Raw genomic sequence first — 22635 nt, 5'->3', positions numbered from 1 at the left:
TCTTAATCCCAGTGAGACACACCAGAGCCCATGGTCTGAACTGCCTGTTGCAAGAGATGATGAGTATTGATCATGCTGATTACAATCTAATTTGCATGGTGGTCATTCATCCACTCGTCTCCCACTCGGGCATCACAAAGCACCTGCTGCGGGCCAGGTATTCTGTGGGCACTACTGACAGACAGCCTTGCTCACAGAAGGGAGTTTTGGAGCTTGTGTGTGAGTTTTGTGTTGGGTTCATCTCTGTTCATCCTCCCAGCTCAGAGCTGGGGACCTCAGCATTTGTGGATGGGTAAGTGAAAACAGGAACAGCCACATCAAGGAAGCAAGGCCTAGGATAAATGGGCACTGCATGAGGCTGCAGGGGAGGTCTGGGGTGCTAGGAGTCTGTTTCTGAGACCTTTGATCTCGACCACCATGGAAAATGGCGTCACTGCAGAGGACACCGGGGCCAAGGGGCTATCATCTCTAGTCTTGTTCTGGAATGCTGCCAGGGATCGAGCACCTTGCCCTAAGCTCCTGGTGACTATCTAGGACACAGAATGACAGATGAAGACAAGGGTGAGGTGAGCCCTTAGGGAGAAGGTGCCCGGTCTCAGTCCCCAGTTCTCAGGGACCCTGTCTCCCCATGGTATTTTCATCAGGCGCCCAGGTCTGATTTATAAGCAGCAGAAGGGGCCCTGAGCGCTGCCTGGGCACAGGGTGCTGTGAATGGAGGCTGTGTAACAATCAAGGTGTGCTGGTGACTACTCCGTGCCGGAGAGAAACCCGTGCTGGCGGCAGTGGCCCACTGCTGTGGTGGAAGTGCTCACGTGGCTGACTGCAAGCAATGAATACAGCATGGAGCTGTGAGAACATGGCTGATTCTCCAACTCCAGTGCGAGCCAACTCCAACGCATCACCGAAGAGCCGACCTGCCTCTTTGCCTTTGCCCACACTGTTCCTTCTCTGCAGAATACCCTTTCTCTTTCCCCCACCTATTAGTAAGCGCCTATTGATCCTTCAAAGCCTAGCTCAAACACCTGCTTTTTCTAGAAAGCCTGCCTAACTTCCCACCTGCTACCAGCCCTACAACTGCTAACATCTCCTTGTGCTGTGCCCTATGGCTGTCTGCCTGAGGTCAAAGGTCAGCTGTATCAGAGCCAGATATGTAGAGGAAGATGGACTGGAAGGCCTCAGTCCTACCATCTTGAAATTGCCAGCTTAGCCCAGATGCTGGGTGAAGACGGGTGACTGGTGCTCTGTAAATGAAAAAAATCATCTAGAGGATTGTGAGGCTGCAGGGGCGGGGCTACAGGGTGGGACTACAGGTCCCTGAAGTGGGGAGGGCAGGGAGGGAGGGTGCGGCTGGCTCCAAGGCCAGGCAGCTCAGCAGTGGTGCCCTCTTTGGCCCAGGACACCGTGATTCTGCTGATCTCAGATCACAACTAATTATTCTAATGGGTTTAAATGGCCCTAAATGTTCTCAGAGTTTGGACAGGACCCATCTGGAGCCAGCAGGTGGGCTGTCCCCAGTGACAAGGGGCTGACTTCAGAATGGATGGTGCAGGATCCAAGGTGGTCATTGCAGGTGTGATGGGAGGCCTTTGACAGGTGTTTGAGTGGGAGGGCAGTCTAAAGAGTACTAATAGCCACTCTCTCCAGCTCTAAACCAACCAAGCTCTGCTCTCACCCCCAGGCCTTACCAGATTACTAGGCCTCCCAAGGAGGTAGAAGCCCATTTTGCAGAGGAAGAAACAGAGGCATGGGAAGTCTGGTGACTTACTCAGGGTCCCCATACTAGTCAGCAGAGTTGTTCTTCTCCACTCTGGCTCCAGAGACCAGGCCCGTGACTTTTCAAAAGTGGGCAGTTCACAGCGATATCATTGTAGTTTCACCTGGAGCAACATCTACCACCTTAAGAAGGCTTGGGTCTGCTCCAACTCTAGCACTGTCCCCAGCAGGCTGGCCCAGGCCCATCTCCTGAACAGAGGTCCCACCCTTCCTCACGGGACCCGGCGGTACGTTACCAGAGTGGTGAAGATGAAGTGGTAATACTCAGTCATCATGCCCATAGCCATGGCCTGTGGGGAAGCAGAGTGTTAGCTGGGGGCATGGAACACTCCAGCATTCATTCACCCTCCATTCATCAGGGGCAAGGGAGTTGGGGGATGGGACAGGCCGTGGGCTGTGTGAAGCTGTCTGCTCAGACCTAGGGTGTCCACTGAGACCTTGTGATTAAGACACAGACTGGCTGGCAGACAACAGTGGGTTCCCACTCCAGTGTGTAGCAAAAGCACACTGGGGGGATCTCCAGTGTGGGGGTTTTGGGGTCACATTCTCTCCAAATCCCCAGTTCTGCGGGGCAGCAGGGAGATGTCCAGCTGTCTGGACTTTCAGTCTGTGTCTCTGGGCCTGTCACTCACACATGCTGACAGAAGACTGAGGCGCCTCAAGAGCCTGGCTCTACATGGTGGGGCTCTCCCAGTCAGCCAGGCTCGAGGGAGGATGTCCTTAGCATGAGTGTCGACCAGGAGTAACAAAACCTCTGCGCTTCCCTGATCCCACCAGGCCACACAACATACCACATGTTCCTCTGGGATTATTCTTGCACAGCAGTATGAGGTCTCTCTGTGTGATGTATCTTGTGTGTTTTAGTAAAGGTCTGTAATCTATAACGCTAATGACTATTAATGCATTTTCTACAGAGTTCCTCAGAAAGCAGCGCCCACCAAGGGTTCTGGAGGAAAATGTCACAGGGTCAAATATACCTTGAACTGCTTGCTGCATGTCCTCTGTCACCCTCATCGGTGCTGGGAGGGTTGGGAAGAGGCCAGCAGCCGGGAAAGGCCTTGACCCCCTTTAATCCACTTTGAGCTCAGCCCAGGGTCTTCATCTGTAACTCTCCATGCTTTGTGGGCAGACAGACCTGGGACTAATCTGAACATCTAGCCGGATGACCTCAGGCCTGCTGCTTTCTCTTCAGCCTTGGTCTCTTCGCCTGTCAGTTGGCTGTAGTAATAAGCCTCTACTTCCCGGGTCAATGAGGAGGGACAGATACCTGCCGAGTGACTCTTTGGTAACCAACCAATGCTATGACTGTTATTCTGTCACACATGCAGGGAAGAGAGGGGAAGCCCCAGGACAGTGAAGGTTACAGGGCTCTGCATAGATGACCCCAGGGCCTCTGCTGGCCCAACATCAGAACCCCCCTCTCTGCTGTCCCATCTCATTGACATCCCCAGAGATGTCTGAGGAGGGATTCTGAATGAACTCTGCCCACAGAGGAGGAAGTGGTGATGGTGGTGACCCCATCCTGTAACATGTAGGGGAGAGGCAGAACAGTAGGAAATTTTTCTCCCTCTTAGGCAGGGCTGCATGTATCCCGAGCTGGCCCTGAACTTGCAGGATGGCTGGAGATGAATTTCTGATGTTCTGACTCTACCTCCTGACTGCTGAGACTACAGGCATGCACCAGCACCCGTGGCTCATGTGGTGCAGGGGACTGAACTTGGGGCCTTGTGTATTCTAAGTAAGTACTCTACCAATTGAGCGATATCCTCAGGACTCAGGTGTCTCTTTATCTCTTAACACCAAACATCACTATATAGCCCAGGCTGGCCTTGAACCATGATCCTCTTGCTTTTTCTTCCTTTGCAGGGTACAGATATGGAGGCTGCTAGTCAGGATGGGTACTCCAAATGAAGGGTGGTACTAGAGCCCATCAGGGCTTTGAAAATGTCCCAGTCCCTGCTTGGCAACCCTCCTCTCGAAAGACCTGCATCACCTTGTGTCTTTGATTCTTGGGGTTTCTCTTGCTCCTGTGTCGAAGTCCCTCCAGTCACCTGGAACACTTTCGGGGATAACAAATGGCCCTTTACAAGAGCACAAGCTTGATCCAATGGCTGGGGTTTCACTGTGGTGGCCTGCAGTAGGTTGTAGGTCCTTTGGTGCTTGCTTGCTTTCTTTCCTTCCTTCCTGAGACAGTTTCTCTCTATAGCCCAGGCTATCCTGGAACTCACTTTATAGACAAGGCTGGCCTCAAACTCAGAGATCCCCCTGCCTCTGCCTCCCAAGTGCTGGGATTAAAGGCATGTGTTACTTTTTTAAGTGGCTGGCAGGGCTTGGCTTTCCTTGCCAGCACGAGTCCTGTTTGGGAATGGAGGACCATCCAGGCTAGAGAACCATGTTCCTCCTCTGCCATCATTACAAAGCTCAGCAGATTGTTTAATGAGCAATCTCCCAGTCATAGGCAGGTGCTGTGGTGAATTAGTCATTGGGAGAGGCAGCGAGGCATCTGGGGACTGTACAGAGAAGCTGAGGCCCTCTTTGCATCCCCTACACTCCACCAGGGATGTTCTCATGCCTCTTGGCAGCCTGGTGGAAGTGGGCTAGGAGGCAGTGTTTACTGGGGCGCTCTGAATACTAGGACATGACATGGGGGCAGATTATACATCTTTAACACAATGGGAGTAAAAGAACCATAATACTGCTGGTGCTACTGAGGCACAGAGCCATAGTGGCTGGCACCCAAGGTCAAACAGGGAGCTAGAGAGGCAGCTAGGATGCTTACTGAGGTCAAGCTCTGTGCCTGGAAAAGAGGAGGTAGAGCCATGGCAGGCCCCAACCCTAACCCCTCATCTTGGACAGTGCTCACCCACCTGCTTGAGGATCTGGGCTGCCATGGTATGGCTGCAATCGAAGATGATGCGAAATTCCCGGCCCCGCTTCATCTCCTTGAGCAAGGGCCGAGAGTCATCCGAGTCGATGGGGAGCTGGCGGATCTTCAGGCGAATGTTGTACCTGGATGGGGCCATGATGAGCTCCTGCAGCCGGATGAGACCTGGGGGGCCCAGGATACAGAAGACACACATGTACATGCACGTATAAAACATCTCAGGCATCTACTCAGATACCTCCATGAAGCATTCTTTGTTTTCTCTGTTCAGAAACGATTCCCTACCCTCAAACATCCCCCAATATCCACGGCAGCTTAGAGGGCTCTTCCCTTAGCCCCCTGTTGCCTCCTCATTCTGCTGTGACTAGCGCCCCATAGCACCTGGCCCAGGGCCTTGACACTTAGGAAGTACTCAAACAACATTTCTGTAATTGGATTGACTTACTGTTTGCTTCTCCCTGCACTGAAAAATCTATCCTCCACCTTGGCATTTTGTAAAAACCACTTAATCTGGGGACTTCCAGGGAAAACGGAATGTCACTTCCTGGAGACAAATGGCTTGCTTAGGTCTAATTAAGTTCATTTCCTTCCCTATTTCGAGCTCTGTTCTTGCTGACTCCTCTGTGGATTCTGGGAGGGAGGCTGCTGGCTGCTCTCCATTGCCCGGACCCAGGACCATCGAAGGAGGCTGAGCAGCAGGTGTCCTCTCCCTCCCTGCATTGAGCCCTCAGCACAGGCTCAGCAGCTGTACCCGGTTCCCACACCCATGTTCCATAGACCATGGTTCCCACACCCATGTTCCATCCCCCACTCACTTATCCCAACTCTCTTGCAGGGAGCACCTCTTCCCCACTCTGAGTTTATATACTTGAGAAGGATCCATCCCAGCTCAGGGAACAAAGTGCATGGCCCCGACCTGACCAATCAGCATGTTCCCTGGGAATAGGAACACAGGGATTCTGTGATTAACTAGTGGCAGGTAAGAAACAACCCTTTTTATGCAAGCAAGGAGGATGTAAGTCTGGGGTCAACTGAAGGTAGGATCCATGGGGTAGATGTCAGAAAAGATGGGGGTGGGAAGAAAGCATGTCCTAATGACACCATTTGAACCTCTGGGTCAAACAGTACTGTAAACTGATGCTGTCCTCCAATGTCTTAGTAAAGGCTACCAATAAGAACTACACACACAAGAGTCTAGGCGGTGATGGTGCATGCTTTTAATCCTAGCACTCGGGAGGCAGAGGAAGGCTGATCTCTGTGAGTTTGAGGCCAGCCTGGTCTACAGAGCGAGTTTTAGCACAGCCAGAGCTACACAGAGAAATCCTGTCTCAAAATAAATAAATAAAAATAAATAAATAAATAAATAAATAAAATAACAACAGCAAAATATTGTTTCTAAAGAACCACACACGCATACTCATACCTGTGTTTCTTAAGCTATCGTGCAGTGAATTAACTTCCTAATCACCTATTACAGTGCTTCCCATCTGGACACTATCTCCCTACCCTGTCATTCAACTCTAGGATCCTTCCAATGGAACCCCAGTTTCCAAAGCAATCCCTCGTACCCAGTGTAAGGCTATCTAGCTCTCTCATTCCTAGGGGTTTGCTTCTACCAGCCTCCTGTGCCAGGGAGGCTGTAACCCAACCCCCCAAAAGAGCTCCAAAACTTTCCTGGATTCTGGATGTACAGGTGGAAGAACTCTGCTTCAAACAGGCCTCGGAATCCTGCCACCAGAGGAGATAAGGGAGGGGAGGGGGTCAGCAGACTTCAGCAAAGGAGGGGCCATGAGCTACTCCTGTCATACCCAGAACCCCGACTTCTCCAGTAGTTCTGGGTTCTTCCACAGCTACTGCTGGCCTCTTCCATCCATTCCCTGGAGGCCCTCCATGCCCACTTCACTCCTGCCCACTCATTTTTCTGACTCTTGTCCAGCATTAGCCAGCCTGTGGGCTCTGGAGACCCAGATCATGAGGACAGGGACAGGCTGGATGCTGGAGTGGAAGCCACCAGGGCTGTCTTGTCAGCCAAGCATATCACCCTGTGTAATGCATAACGACCCACATTCTCCAGCAGCAAATGTCAGACTTCCTTCCCATCAGTGTAGTCCCCAAGGAGACTGAGGCTTCTTCTGGCCCACCTCCAGAGGACCGGGCTGTCTGTGTTTGCCTGAGACCGAGCTTTCCTTTGCCTGCCTCCTTAATCAATCCCTCCCAGAATATCCGCACTGAATCACGGTTGTTGGAATGGCATTTTTCACTTACGAAGCACTTCTGTGCCCGTAGCCCCATTTAACCATCTCCGGATCCTGGGAGGCATGCAGAACAGGAACCTTTATGCTGGGGGAGTAGGTAAGGAATCAGAGGGCCAGAGAAGTTAAGGGACCACCCTTAATTCTGAACCATGCCACAAACAGGATCAGGTTTTGAGAAGCAGTATTCTGCCTTCTAGGCAGAGACCTTTTCTACACCCTAGGGCATTCCCCCTCCCTAAACCTTTTCCTTTCAGCCCTGGCAGGAGTTTGTGCACAGATTGGATTAGGAAGGTGGAAACATGGCACAGCTCAAAGGTCACCACCTCCACAGCCACTCTCCTTGAGGCTACCACTGTGAAAAGGATGAGCCAAACTCCTCACCCCTTCCTAGATCCATACCCCGTTTGCATGGAGCTGGGCAGTGCCCACCCACCAGGCTCAACATTGTCATTTGGTTTGTTCAGTGGGATATTAACAAGCATGATGGAACTCCACACTGGCTGATTCTCTTGCTCCTTGGCCATGGTTAGGACAACAATGCTTGGGTTAGCCTGCTGAAGAACAGAAACACATGGAAGAGAGCCAAGGGCAGTCTATAGCCACCAGCAGGCAGGCGAGTAAGCCAGCTGAAACCAAAGAAGCAGCTGGCCAGGCCCAGTAAGCCGTTGACCTGGTAGACTGAGGAGCTAAAGCAATGTTTGTTGTTTTAGGCCACTGGATTTTGGGGGGTGGTTTGTTACACAGCTTATTATAGAAAGAGCTAACAGATGCATCCTTGGCTGGCATGCCAAAAGGAGGGTGGCAATGTGCCGGTCCTCATGGCGGTTAGGAGCCAGTCAGTGTTGATCTTACTCCCATTTGACAGTGCCAAGGGGTAGTAGGCATGGGTTCCATGAACTGTAGAAGACTGTCTTCTAGAAGGTAGAAAAACAGACCTTTCTTGTTGATAAGGGGTGTGGGTCACATTAAGACAAATCCCTTTGTCTCCTTCCTGCTCAGGGTGTTGGCATCTGGTGTTGTCTGGAGTTGCATTAACACTACTGTGCCCAGGAAGCGAAGGTCAAGAGAGGTGTCATGATACCCACACGGCACTCTGACCTGGTTGAGCTGCTAACCAAGCCTGAGAAGGACCCAGCCCACAACCTCTATCCACCAGAAAAGAAAGTGGCGATTGCTTGAGTTGATTTGAATTGGGTTGGTCCGTCAGCCAAAATGTGCTACTGGACGTGTGCTTCCCACCTGGTGGTGGTCCAGCCTGGTGAAATGTCTTGGTTGGAGGAGTATGGCTTCTGCTTCCCACTACCTGTTTTCAATGTTATGCTCGGGTTAATGCAAACCTGAATCCTAGAGCTCACTGTTTTCTTGACCCAACCCCATCTCTCATTGCCTCCACTCTAAGTGCCTTTTAAACGAAACTAAACTGAGACAAATTGAAAACCAAGCTGAATTAGACGCTAATGAAATATTTCAAGAAACAGTATATTAGGCACTGGGAAGGTGAAGAAATTAAGGCATGGTTAGCCCATATTTTTTGAATGGTTAATCAGATTATAGGAGAGTCGGGGTGCTGGGAGTGTATCTCAGTGATAAGGTGCTGGCCCAGGATGCACAAGGCCCTGGATTTGATTTCTAGCATCTTGTACAAAAAAAAAAGAGTGGAGGGAAGGGTACCATCTGGAGGTCACTGGCAATTCCAGGCCATCAGAGCCGAGGACCAAGCAGCATGAATTTGTGGGTAGACCTAGGGCTCAAAGACAGGAAGCTGCAGACTTCAGCATCGGCTCTGAGCAGTGCCACTAGCAGGTGCCTGTCATGCTGGCCTATGTCCTTGCAAAGCCTTGTGTCCCCGCACCCCTACCCCACCTAGAGGCCCTGCACCCCTGGGCAATGTTTCAAGCTAGAATCTGCTCTGTCCACTTACCCGTGACACTGCAGTCACACTGCCTCTATCTGTTTCTTCTCGTCCATGCTGCTCCCAAGTTCTCTTCCCGGCAACTCCTTGAGGTCAAGTCTGGCTTCCTTTGTTCCGGGGGGACCCTTCAGTCCCTCCAGCTTTTTGCTCTCATTCCGACCCTTCTCACACTCGGCTCTCCCGGGTGTCGACTGAAACTCGGCTTTCATTATTCCAAGGCTACGCTTGACAGCACTCAGTGGTGCTCCGTTACACACAACGTAAAGTCTGAAGCCTGAGGCTGGATGTCAGCCCTGCACAGCCAGCCGAATCCCGTCTGTCTCACTTTCCCTGCTCACACTCCATACTCAATCCTCTTCCCAGCCAGGCTGGCATCTCCAGAACACTGCCCCACCCTGCCCTACCTCCTCTCCTCCGCTCACGTTCCTCTCATCTGCGATGCCCACAACAGGCCCGATTCTGTCCTTCTACACCTTTATCATCAAGGCTCAGGGCAAAAGTCTCTCCTCTCCCAGTAACCAGCACACACTAGGCAAGGCCACAGAGCTCTCTTGCACCCTGGGACCTGGACCTCTGACTACTTGTCCTTGACACTTGATTCTTAGCTCTGATGGCCGAGAGTTACCATGGCCCTATGGTGAGGCACCTGTCTCCTAGAATATGATGTAACTCCTCAAAAAATAGGGTAGGGGTATCTTCATTTCTGCACCCTTTTCCTGCAAGACTCAGAGTTTAATTCAACGTGATTTTCAGCTCACCCCAAGTCAGTTCAACCAATGCTTTAAACATGTCCACATTGTACCAAGCTTGTGCTGACTCCTAGAGGCACAGAGAACCTATGATCTGGAAGCAGAAATGGGCTCATAAATTTTTTTTTCCCCAGTAGTTCTCAACCTGTGGGTCACAAACTCCACAGGGGTCCTCTATCAGATATTCTAAATACCAGATACTTAATTGCAATTCATAACAGTAGCAAAATTATAGTTATGAAGTAGCAACAAAAATAATTTTATGCATGGAGGGGTCACGACAACATGAGGACTTTATTAAAGGGTTACAGCATTAGAAAGGCTGAGAACCACTGGTTTAGAAAGGTAAGACCACCAAGTTGCAGAGACACTAGAGAGGATTGGGCACCATGGAGTGCTCCATGGTGACGGAGCCTCATGCTGGGATCTCAGGGGATGGGCCGGTTTTTGAGGACTGTCAGTAACATGGAACTCCGTAGCTGTTCACAGAACTCTGAGATGGATAAACAGCATCCTGATTCATCTTGTCTGTGGGCTTGCATCCTGCTATTCTCAACCCCCATTAGGAGGTAATCAAGAGCTGACATGGAGCACAGGTAGCTGAGAGCTGGAGGGCTTTTCAAGGCTTGATGTGCTACCTCTTGAGACTCGTGGGAAGAGACAGGCCAGACGGGTTAAGTGACTTGCCAAGGTCACTGTTGCTGAAGAGGCTGGGCTAAGAATTGTTTTGAGACTCAAGTCTTGGGAAAGAAAGAGGAACCAGCTCCGCGCTGGCTAACAGTAGTGGCCTTGGGCTCAGACAGGCCTGCAGGATGGTGTGGGTTGTGATACCCTCTGCTGACAGTGGGTGGGGTCTGTTACCTTGCTGAATCTTTGTTCTGATTTACCACCCCATAGAGTCACTGAGAGACTTGTGGAATTAAAGAAGACTATCCTGGCACTGCTTGACTCCTGGTACATAGAGCAGCAATCTCTCCCATGACTCATCTGGAGGAATGCCCGCTCTGTCTCCAGAGAGGGAACCTCCAGGGGGCAGCTGAAGGCGAAGGCAGGGTCTGGCAGTCACTCTTTTCTTTCTTCCTCTGACACTCTCTGTGTTCACTCATAACAAAAGACCATGGCTGAAGAGTTGTCACAGATCACAAGGTCCAAAGGCAAGGCCCAGAACATTTGATGGAGCCCATAGTGGCCACCTGCTCTAGGCCTACACCAGGGGGCCCAGGACTTGGGAAGTAAAGGGTAACACACTCTACTAAGAGGGTTCTGGAAGGTGAGTACCATGATAGGTTTGGATGGCTAGGCAGGAATGGGCTAAAGCAGCCCCTGTGCAGAGGAATGGATGCTGTATGATCCCAGTCGGGCAAGGCATGAGCGTAAGATGGGCACCTCTGCACCAGGGGGTCCAGCCCAGGCTCTTCCTTCTTCCTTGCTAGAGCATGTGACCCAAGCCCGGAGCTCATTTCTATGGCCCTGGTCCTGGCTGGGGCCAGCAATCATGTAAGTAGGAAGGAAGTTGGTATCTGAGCACAGAGAGGCAAGAACAGCGGTGCCTGAGGGGAGGCAAAGAATGGGGGAAGGGTGCTGTGTGCAGGCGTCCCAAGGATCCGGAACTAACCTCCCCTGCACTTCAAGCCAGGTTTCTATATATACTCTTCCCTCTTTATTCTGGAGCCTCCTTATGAGGAGAAGAAGACACGGAGTAGCAGCCCAGCCCAGCAGGCAGGAGAGCAGGGATTTACACACAGCACAAACACACTACACCAGGCCACACAATGAGTAAACTGTGAATGGGTGTGGAGAATAGGACACGCCTCCTGCACTTGGGAGGGTACAGGTGTAGGAGTGCAGGCCAGCGGCGGCAGGTGGCTATGGAAGTGTGAGCACAGGCCAAGGCTTGGCAGGTGCCCATCGCAGATCTCAGTACTCTGCTGCAGAAGATGATGCAAGCATGCTGGAGGGGGGGAGAGTCGGGTGGTATGTGTGTGGCTGGTGTGCACGGGTGTGAGAGACCCTAGGGGCACGTGTCGGTGTAACTGGCTGCTTGCTGGTGTCTGGGGTCAGACGTGACCTTCTCCTCCGAGGCAGCTCTGCTAGTCAGGCAGACAACCCTAATCTTAGGGCTCTGCTCCCTCACCTCCCCTTCCCCAGGCTCGGCAGGCCCAGCCACTCACCTGTGCTGTCATCATAGACCACGGTTGCTGACCGCCACTTGAGGGACTGGACCAAGTCGAGGATGGCATGGCTGAGAGAGGCGTAGTCAGGGTAGAGGTTCACATAGAAGGTATCTTTGTTGTCCAGGGGATGGTGCTTCCAGCGAAGTTGGATGTGGGGCACCTCCAAGGCGTTGCAGATGGACTGGACGGCATTGGTGCAGGAACCCTGTGATGGTCCAAAGATGGCTACTACACCCAGGGCCAACTGGTCACAGGCTGCAACAGAATGGAGGGGAACACAGGGATCAGTGAGGTGCTGTGCATACTGGTGGTGGGCAGTGATTTTGACAATCCCATGAACACATAGGGGAAAGGTCCAGAGGGAAGCTGGGAGTGGGTGGGTGAGAACAACTCATGAAGTCTCAGTTTTCTCATCTGAGCAAGGGGGCTGTAACAGTCTTTCCTTCATCTGACACCAGAGAGGTAAGAAGGAACAAATATAAGCCCAGCTGTGGAGGACACTGACTCTATAAGCATGCTATACAACTGTGATGTTTTTGGAGGTGGCATCCCAGCTTCCAGACAGTGTTGAGATGCTGATGTTGGTGTGGAGGGCACGGCTGGCGATAAAGATAAAGTCTGTGGCATCGCAGTCATGGAGACGAAGCCAGCGGGGGTGGCAAGAGATGTGAGTGGAGAGAGAAAAGGAGATAAAAATGGAGCTTCTGTGGAGCACTGTGTCAGTGAGATGGTGCTGCTGATAGAGATGCTGTCAGGGAAATGATGGTGTTGGCAGGAGGAGGGATGATGTTGATGTTGACAAGACTGGTGGTGACGGACGATGTTGTCATAGCAACAATGGGGATGAGGGCAGTAGAGGTAGGGATGGAGGTGACAGCATGGATAGGGATGACGAGAATTGTGGTTCTGACGTTTGCGGAGGCCATGATGACAGCAATGTCCACACTAGACTCCATTCTCCCACGAGTGCAGAGTCTAGACCTGCTTGGGCTCCTTCCTGACTTCCACTTCCCTTTTCTCCTTGTCCCCTCTCTACATCTGTTTTCTAGTCCCTCCATGTTCCTTCCACCTCTAAGAATCTTCCAGGATGGAAGAACTCTGCTACCAACAAGGCCCAGGACAGAGGTTGTCAGAGCAGCAGCAGCAACACCAGCAGCTTTGCTTCCTTCCAGATGTTTCCAGGGCAGCAGCCAACCTTGTCCTGGCAGTCCTGTGCATACACTGCAGTAATTACATTATTTGTGGCTTCAATTTTGAATCCATTTTCTGGTCATTTTACAGTAACTCGATGGTTCACAGTCATTGTAGGAGTCCCCAGCCTGAATACACCCTCCCTTCCACGACAATTGTAGCTATAGCTGAAATTATCCCAATCAATTTGTGTCTTAAAAGGAATTGAGCCACCCAGAGAATAAGTGCAGGCAGAGGAGCCTGGGGAGTGCTGGGTCGATTCCAGCCTGCTCTGGCCAGGCTTGGAAGAAAACACAGTGCTTCCCGAGCTGCTGGCTCAGGTCCTGCTTGGCAGACATTCTTCTTTTAATTTTCCACAAAACACTTCAAAATAAAGGCAATAGTGAAAGTCCCTTTTAATAGGGAAAGGCCTCCTGGGCCCCCGGCAGGAGGAAGGATGAATTCAGCCGGAGCTGGTGGGGTAGACGGTGCCAGGTTTTGTGTTCCTGTGTTCCTTGCCCCACGTGACCTAAGGTGGTTGGATCCAGCTTGGGGTGGTGGTGGTGGTGGTGGTGGTGGTGGTGGTGGTGGTGGTGGTAACGTCCATCTAGAAACAATTACTTATCACTGGGTTCCTCAGAATTGGGCCTAAGTCCATCTCCTTGGAAGGGTCCTAACGAAGCGCCTAAGGAAGGCAACCTGGAAATCAAAGCTCAAAAGGAGTACAGACCAGGGGAGTGTGCAGCTCCTGGGGAAGACAGGAGTGTTCAGTGGGATCTAGCCCAGCAGAAGAAAACCTGGAGGATCAGGCAGCATTGTCTCCATCTATGGAAGAGAGAGGCTACCTGCCAGATTTGAAAACCCGAGATACAGTGCCGTACACTAAAGCCCCCTGCCTATGTCTGTGTGTGTATGTGTTGGAGATAGAATCCAAGGCATATGCCAGATGAGCGCTCCAGCACTGGGCCACACTCCTACCTGAGTGTATTCCTTTATGGCTGATTAAAATTCTATTGTTTAATTATGTGCCAATCTGTCTGTTCTCTTATAGATGGTCCTTTCATCCATTTCTAGCTTATGGCTGTTAACAGAAAAATGACTAGATAGAAATATCTTTCTTTGCAAAAGGTTTGGTAGATGCATAGTGTGGTGGTTTGAAAGAAATTGGCCCCCATAGGGAGCAGCACTTTAGGAAGTATGGCCTTGTTGGAGTAGGTATGGCCTTGTTGGAGGAAGTGTGTCACTCTGGGGGTGGAATTTGAGTTCCCCTATGTTCAAGCTATGCCCAGTGTGGAACACAATTCACTTCCTGTTGCCTGCAGATCAAGAGGTAGAACTCTCAGCTCCTTCTCCAGCACCACATTTCCCTGCACGTCACCATGTCCCACCATGAAGATAATGGACTAAACCTCTAAAACTGTAAGCCAGCCCCAATTAAATGTTTTCTTTATAAGAGTTGCCATGGTCATGGTGTCTCTTCACAGCAACAGAAATCCTAACTAAGACACATAAATACATGCAAACAATGGTATGGTGAAGCTGAATCCATCCTACCAGCCTTGTGTACAAGAAACAAATCTCAGCAGTCACGTCTCACCACACACAGAGACAAATCAGCGAGCCAACCATGAAAGACACAACCACAGGACTCCTAGAAGAAAACAGGGGAGACTGTCTTTGGGATAGACGAAGAAAGACTTCTTAACCAGAACACACTATGGGAATTATTAATAAATCAGACTTGTGACAATGAAAAGCTTTGTTTCTCATGAAGTACAACTACTAAGAGAGCACTAAAGGCAATCCCACATACAATGGATAGAATACTTATAGAAATGTACATAGTCACACACACCCAAAATGACTCTTACCAGAATACATAAAAAACTCCTTTAAGCCAACAAGGAAATAACAAGCAGCGCAATTTTTAAAAAGGTCATTGAAAGGTTCAAAAAAAGCACTCCAAAAAAAGGGGGAGAAAAATAATATTCAAATGACCTATTCAATATTCAAATTAGCACAGTGGGGCATGTTAGGTCTTATGGGGCAATGGGACACAGAAGCACAAAACCTGGCACCACCTACCCGACCGGCTCTGGCTGAATTAGTCCTTCCTTCTGCCCTGAGCCCTACGAGGCCTTTCCCCATTAAAAGGGACTTCCATTGTCTAACCATCTGATAAATACAAAAGAAAACCACAGTAAGACAACCACTTAACAAATCAACATAATGGCTTAAAATCTCTAAAAAAAAAAAAAAACTTAAAAAGTCTAACTGACCTTCCTGCATGTCAGCACAGGTGTAGAACACCTGCCAGCCTTGTGTGCGGCCGTGGGAGTGCAAATGTGTGCAACCACCTATGAAACTGTTTGGCTGAACACTGTGACCCCATGCTTCAGCTCCTAAAAACGCACTCAACAAAACTGGGTACCCACGCCCCTGAAGACAAGCACACAGCCGTTCACAGAAACACTGCAGTAGTAACTCCCGAGTGGGAGCAACTCAAGGGCTTGTGGAGAGTGAGATGGCAGTTCTCAAAGGGCCATCCATCCTGATGACCCACGAGTACTGCCGGGTTCGCCATTGCAGGTGATGGGTCGTGGAACCCAATAAGCAAAGCTCATAAAGGAGATGCTGAGTGACTCTAACCTACCCTCAGGACCTCTGAGGCCAGGTTGAAGCAGTGCATGTTATCAGCATGGAGAGATGGCAGCCATAGGTAGACAGCACAGTCACAGGGGCTCCCAGAGGCCCTGGCTCGCTGGCTTCACCTGGGTGCTAGGGATGCGGTCCTGAACTGGCTTAGACAGGTTTGTGTCTTCTGAGTACTCCCTGGCCAAGCCCAGGCTGGACTGTTTTCTCCTGCATTATTCTCTGTGGTTCCCAGGCCTGGCTCCATCTTCCCAGCCACGATAACCCGAAGTTCTGCAATGGCAGGGACTGGCCACCTCCCCCTTTCTCACCTTGTGACCTCTAACTTCTATCACACAGCAAACACTCACCAGGATTACTCAAGTGCATTCCTGTCCTCCTGCAAATCCACTCTGTTGTCCATGTTACCCTTGTCCTTACTGTTTCCCATCATCCTTCAGAACTCAGCTGAGATACCTCTTACTCCAGGAAGTCCTCCTGCTTGTGCCAGCACTTGTGTGGATCATGGCAATTCTCTGTCTGTCATGACTGTTGGTCCTATGACCCAACTTCCTAATATCTTGGCTGTGACCTGTAGAGGGGCAAAGCTTCATCTCCCTCTGAGATCATCAGGAGAAATTTAAAGTGACTTCAACATACCGGGAGTTCGTTCATACTGTCTCTCACTCGTATATCAGCTCAGACCCTCACTAATGACTTTGTACAGGTCCATGATAGGTGAGCTGGTTAGTTTTGTCAACTTGACTCAAACTAGAGACACTTGGGAGGCGTCTGTGGGCTATTGCCTTGATTAATGATGCAAGAGGGCCCAGCCTACTGTGGGTGGTGCCACCCCTGGCAGGTGGTCCAGGATCCAATAAGAAAGCAGGTGAGCATAAGCAGGGGAAGAGAAGCAGTGAACATGGTTTCTGCTTCAGTTCCTGCCTCTAGTCCCTGCCTTGGCTTCCCTCCAAATTGGATTTGGTCAGTGTTTTATCATAGTAACTAAAGCAAACTAGGTTACATAGTACAGTAATAGGGACTTTAATAGGGACTGTAGTCTATTGGAAGAGAAACTCACACACACACACACACACACACACACACACACACACACAGAGAGAGAGAGAGAGAGAGAGAGAGAGAGAGAGAGAGAGAGACAGAGAGACAGAGAGACAGAGAGAGAGAGAGACAGAGAGAGACAGACAGACAGAGAGAGAGAGAGAGACAGAGAGACAGAGAGACAGAGACAGAGACAGAGAGACAGAGACAGAGACAGAGAGACAGACCTAAGAGTTGAGATTGCAAAAACGTCTAGGGTTATAAAAATGGAGGTGAGGAGGCCTGACCTTACCTTATCAAGAATATACGGAGAAGAATGAGTTAGTTCAACACCAGCAAGGCTGGGTGCAGGTAGGGTGGGTGTATTTGAAGCAAGGGGAACAGGATGTACAAAAGCCCCGAGGAGGAAGATAGAGCTAGAATGCATAACTGAGTCTAAGGGACTGGGTGCCCAGATGTAGCTGGAAGGTCAAGCTGGGGCTACATTGGCCAGGATCTACTGATGACCTGAGGATGGGGCACACTATCTAAGGCTCTAGGGGAGCTGTGTGGTCTGATATGGAAGGAGATGATGGCTGGCTCCTGGGAGTAGATGGTTCTGTCTCTGGTCTTTGTGGACACCTGACACTAATGCATAGGAAGTATAAGTCCTGAGAGGAAGTGCCCTGGGAAGGCTCCCAAACTGTGCTACACTGCCACCAGGCTGGGGAAGGTGCCTATGCTGGGTCACAAAGCATCACTAGCCAGACAGCATAGCCTCTGGGCTTGCTGAACCCATGAGGGCCTCTGATCTGACTCCAGGCGTTTGCTGAGTTCTGAAATTTCTGTGGCTAGGTCTGATCCAGTGCAGTCATTAACACATGAGTGTCAGCATGGCAGGGAGTCAGATGTTTGCTTCCTGGTGCTGGCCGCAGGGTATGCTGGGAACAATCAAGAAGACTAACTAGTTCAGGGAGGCAGGGTTCAGGACTAAGCCAGGGAGGGTGGAGTGAGGCTCACAAATGTCAGACATGAAGAGCACAACCTCAGGGAGCCGGAGAAGAGGGAAAGCCCCTGTGGGAGTCAGGCCTGGCCTTGATGGCCTAGTATGTGGAGGGCCGGGGAGCTGAGTGCACCCACAGCAAAGTCCTGTTTATTATTAGAGTGTCAGACACAGTCCTAAGCACTTAATAGAGAGAGGCACTCTGTCCAACACAGCTGAGGTCAGAGTTGTAGGATGTTAGTGTGCATCCTCTGCAGACTCCCTGAGCTCAAAAGCTAACCCACAGTGGGACTTTAGAAAACAGAGTCACTAGCAGGTAACATCCTGGAGGCCCTGCTCCTGGCAGCCTGGGAGATCAAATGACTTAGAAACCAGGAACTCCTTAGAGAGACGAGGCTAGCTTGTGGGCGAGTCTCAGCCTGCCATGGATGAGGCTAACCCCTAGCCTCAGTTTATAGCGGTCCTAAGACAACGACTCTTCGGTTCTCATCATTCACCAATACATTCTACAATTACTTCACTGAGCAGTTACTATAGTTCCTTATCCTTCAGGTGCCCCAGAAACAGAGCAAATATCAAGAGAGTGTTCCTTCAGTCATATGAGGGAGAAGAGAAAGTACATTAAAAACCCAATGATTTAACTAAAAATTGTGATATGAGCCGCTTTGATGGGTTATGATATCATATTTCGGAAAGGATGACCTAGTCATTTTGGAAATGAGATTCCTTAGGCTTGAGATCTTTAAATGGTTACATGGAAATCTAAGGTTCTATGGAAGCTATTTCCAGTTATCTAAGCCTTTAAGTTGAATTTGAATTAAATATATATGTAAAAATATAGTTCAGATATGCAGTCTCCCTCGGGATCCGCAGGGAATTGGTTCCAGGACCCCCTGCAGATATCAGACTTGCAGATGCTGGGTCCCTGGCACAGAGGGGTTTGGTATTTGCATATATCTTCCACACACTATGCCTTATGCTCTATCGTCTCAAGACGCCTCATCCCACAATGCAATGCAAATGCTGTGTAAATAGGCGCTGTGCTTATTGTTTAGGGAAAATGACACAGAAAAGTCTATATATGTTTAGTACAGAAGAAATTCTTTTTTTTTTTTTTTTTCCTCTTGGCGTTTTTGGTCCATGGTTGAAATCGTAGACATAGAGCTTATGGGCCTGGAGGGCTGGCATACATACATGAGATTATGTATATGAGCTGTCTTTTAAAAGACATTAAAATGGGGCTAGAGAGATGGCTCAGTGGTTAAGAGCACTGGTTGCTCTAGCAGAGGACCCAAGTTCAGTTCCCAGCACCCACATGGCAGCTCATAATCAAACTCCATTTCCATGGGGGTCTGACACCCTTTTCTGGCTTCTGCAGGTATGTATGTGTATGCATGTGTATGCATGTGGTGCCCACACACATGAAAGTAATCACTCATACACATAAAACAAAAGTAAATAAATCTCTAAAGAACGTAGTACCAACAACAACAACAACAACAAAAACCCACCGTGCACTTGGGTGTGCTGTGTAGCACACTGGCAACTGGCTACTCACCCAGGAACTGAGAAGTTAGTTACTGGTGTGTGTGTGTGTGTGTGTGTGTGTGTGTGTGTGTGTGTGTGTGTGTGTATACCTGTGGACAGTGGTATTTCACTCTCTTTTAATCTGTTTTTACCTATTTTTAAGAATTCAGGTATGGGACAACCTGAACTAGACTCACCACAACTTGCTTCTGCGAGCCAGGACTTTCTAGTGATGATGTCGGCAACAGAAACTACAGACACACACTGAGTATGGGACCAGGGTCAGACTCAGGGCTCATCTGTACTGGGGTCAAGTCACTGCAGGCCCTGAGCTGTGTGCTATGTTCATGAGGTCTTTTTATGGCAGGCAGATGGTGTGCTCTCTGGCTAATACTATATCTGTTTTATATGTATGCTACCTATTGCTACTTGAGTAGGATACTAATGAAAGATAAAATAAGTTCCATAGCAAGGTGACTATGGTTAATAATAATGTATTGCATATTTTGAAATAGCTAAAAGAGAGGATTTGCAATGTTCTTACCATAAAGAAATTATGAATGTTAGATGTGATGGATGTGTGGGGTCCTCTGATTTGAGCAATATGTAAGGCACACATGTATCCAAACAGCACATCCTACACCATAAATAATATGTGTCCATTAAAAATAAAACTAATAGAAAAGAAAAATCAGGTTTGAAAATGTTCATGTTGGTTCAAAGGTCCTGGAGACCTTGGCTGGCTTCCTCTCAGGCAATCCCAGGCCCTGCCTAGCTTTCCTCCACTTGTCAATCACCCTTCATAGCCTCCCAGGGTCCTGCTGTGTAGTTCAGGCTGACCTCGGACTTGCTAGATAGCCCAGACTGGCCTGGAGCTCATGATCTTCCCTTGGCTTCCTGGCTTTTGGCATTATAGGCTATAGCACTATGCCTGGCTAGCCTAGGACTTCCTCTCAGGCCCCACCCCTGCTCCTGGGGGATTAGCGTAGGGTGCTCTAGGCAAGAAAAAGCATCAGGCTCCCAGACCAAGCAGGAAAGGCTTCAACGTCCCCCACCCCCAATTTGGAAGTGCACGGTGAGGATTTGCATGCTCACCCTTCTTGGTCGCCTCAAAGCTGTCGTGGAAATGAATCCTTTGAATGTCATAAGTCAAGGTTGTGTTGGGCAGCAGAGTCCTGTTCCTGTTGATGATGTTGGCAGAAAATCGAAAGGCATGTTCCTCGGCGTTCATGACCTGGGCGTTGGGGCCGTCCGCATACTCAAAGATTCCTCCTGTGAGAGATGACAGAGCTGTGTGTGGGAAGGAAGGATGGAGCTGGAGCAAGGATGCTCCATTCAGGTTATATAGACAAGGTCTTCCCAGTCCAGTGTTCAATAAGATTCTAGATAATTTCCATGTTCAAAAATTATACATTTTACCCAACTAGCAAATTTCTGCTAACAAAATCTGACAGGCCAAAATAAGATTACCAACTTAATACTGCTATGAAAATTCTTAATAGAGTTCTGGCAAGTAGAATCTACCAGAATATTACAAGGCTAACATACCATGACCACATAGTTTTATTTCAGGAATACAAGACCAGTTCAATATAAAGGAATCTGTGAATACCATTCCACCACATCAATAGCTCGAAGGAGATAAAAATATGATCAACTCTCAAAATTCAGGAAGGCATCTGATGAAATCCAGTGTCTACTACCATAAAGAATGTTTAATAAGACAGCAGCAGGAAAGACACTTCCTTCGAGCAACTTTAGCTCACATCAGCCTTAATATTGCAGTAACTAATATCTAATGAAACACTAGAGGCGTTCTTGTTAAAGGAAGAATTAAAAAAAAAAAAAGTGTTGGTAAAGATTCACACTACACCACTAACCTGTAAAACGAGACAGAAAGTGAACTGAGAGGCATGACTTCTGCAAAGGTGCAAATTCTTATTTGCACATGGTATAAATGTTAATATATTGTGATCGTATTCACTCCCCATGAGCTCACGCTCTATTGTCTCTATTGTGACTTTTCTTTTCTCATGTATATACCAGTCTTGTGTAGATGGTTGTGGTTGCTGCACGGTAGTGCTTGCAGTGACCATGCCACACCCATAAGTCAGCACTTCCCAGAGCTCCTCCCTGGCCTCTGGCTCTTCCTGTCTTTCCACCCCGTCTTCAGCTACATTCCCTGGGCCTCACCGGGCTAATGTGGATGTCCTGTTTAGGGATGAATACACACACACACTTATTCTTAGCACTTTGACCAATTATGAGTCTCTGCTCTGACCACTGCATAGAGCCCACTGAGGCTTTTCTGACCAAGGTTGCTCTAATCTATGGATATAAACAGGAAAAATTATAAGGCAGCTTAACTGCATGACAATTTATCAAATCATCAGTAGTAGATTTCTCTCTGTAAGGCCCTGTATATGCCTAGTTATAGGTTTTAGAGCAAGTTTATAGCATAAGGCATAAATTCTTTTCCATGGAGCAGGCCTCAGATCCAATCAGGAATTGGTTGGCTACGCCTGGAACATCAGTGCTACTATTACATCCGTGGGTGCAATGGAAAAAAAAAATCAACCCTCAGCCATGAAGACAGGTGAGAATGGTTAGGGAGAGTTCAATAACTAGTTAGCACGTATAAACAGTGCCTCGTTATATCAGTGAGAACTCATAAGGACACCCAACAGCAAAAGGTCCCTCTTAACAACATCAGCACACATATTAACAACAAATAATAACCCAAATACAAAGATGCAATTCTAATAGTCTACGGTGCAAACGAATTAAACATCTTAAGCAAGAGAGATAACCAAGCCAGAAGTGGTGGCACATGACTTTAATCCCAGCACTCAGGAGGCAGGGGCTGGTGGATCTCTGTGAGTTTCAGAGACATGCCAGGGTTACATAGTGAGATCCTGGTGGGAGGCAGTGAGACAGAGACACAGAGACATACACACATAGCTCCAATGCTGCTGTTCCTTGGAAAAGTAAAAATTCAGGTCTCAATTTTCTCCAAAGTCATTTTTCAATTTAATTCAACTCCAATCACAACCACAAAAGTCTTCTCTTTCACTTAGACAAAATGACTCTAAAACATGAAAGCTAAACATAAGATAATGATTGAAAAAAATGCCTTTACAGGAATGATGAAAGGTGACTTGTATTATCAGATTTTAAAATATATCATTAAGCCAAAATAATTAAAACCATGTTGTAATAGCGTCTGAAAACACAGGAGATCAAGAAAATGAGATAAAAAGCCTTAGAAAGAGGCTCAAGCAGAGACAAGTATCTAAAACATGAATGGGGAGATGCTTTGCAGCAGTGGCAAAAGAATGAATTATTCATTAATTGTGTCCTGACAATTATTCTATTATTTGGGATTTCAGGTTTTTTTTTTTTTTTCTTTTTTGACATACGAGGATTGAATCAAGGATTTCATACAAGCGCACTACCACTGAGACACATGCCTGGTTCTCCAGATTCCAATCTTAATCCACATATCAAAACCATTTC

At 48.8% G+C, this 22635-nt stretch overlaps 1 protein-coding gene across 1 annotated transcript in view; it reads right to left on the bottom strand.

Annotated features, from left to right (window-relative positions):
• Grik3 (glutamate ionotropic receptor kainate type subunit 3) overlaps nucleotides 1–22635 on the bottom strand; it is a 216685-nt gene that overhangs the window by 61328 nt on the left and 132722 nt on the right. Inside the window, exons 2-5 of the mRNA XM_036177903.1 lie at nucleotides 20215–20391; nucleotides 11745–12002; nucleotides 4641–4822; nucleotides 2010–2063 (exon numbers count right to left, since the gene is read on the bottom strand). Coding sequence (XP_036033796.1) covers nucleotides 2010–2063; nucleotides 4641–4822; nucleotides 11745–12002; nucleotides 20215–20391 — 671 coding nt within the window. The remainder of the gene's footprint in view (nucleotides 1–2009; nucleotides 2064–4640; nucleotides 4823–11744; nucleotides 12003–20214; nucleotides 20392–22635) is intronic.

This window comes from Onychomys torridus, chromosome 2, assembly GCF_903995425.1.
Source record: "Onychomys torridus chromosome 2, mOncTor1.1, whole genome shotgun sequence".
Taxonomy (NCBI): Eukaryota; Metazoa; Chordata; class Mammalia; order Rodentia; family Cricetidae; genus Onychomys; species Onychomys torridus.
Note: the sequence above shows the minus strand (reverse complement) of the source record. Positions and strands in the feature narration are given on the sequence as shown.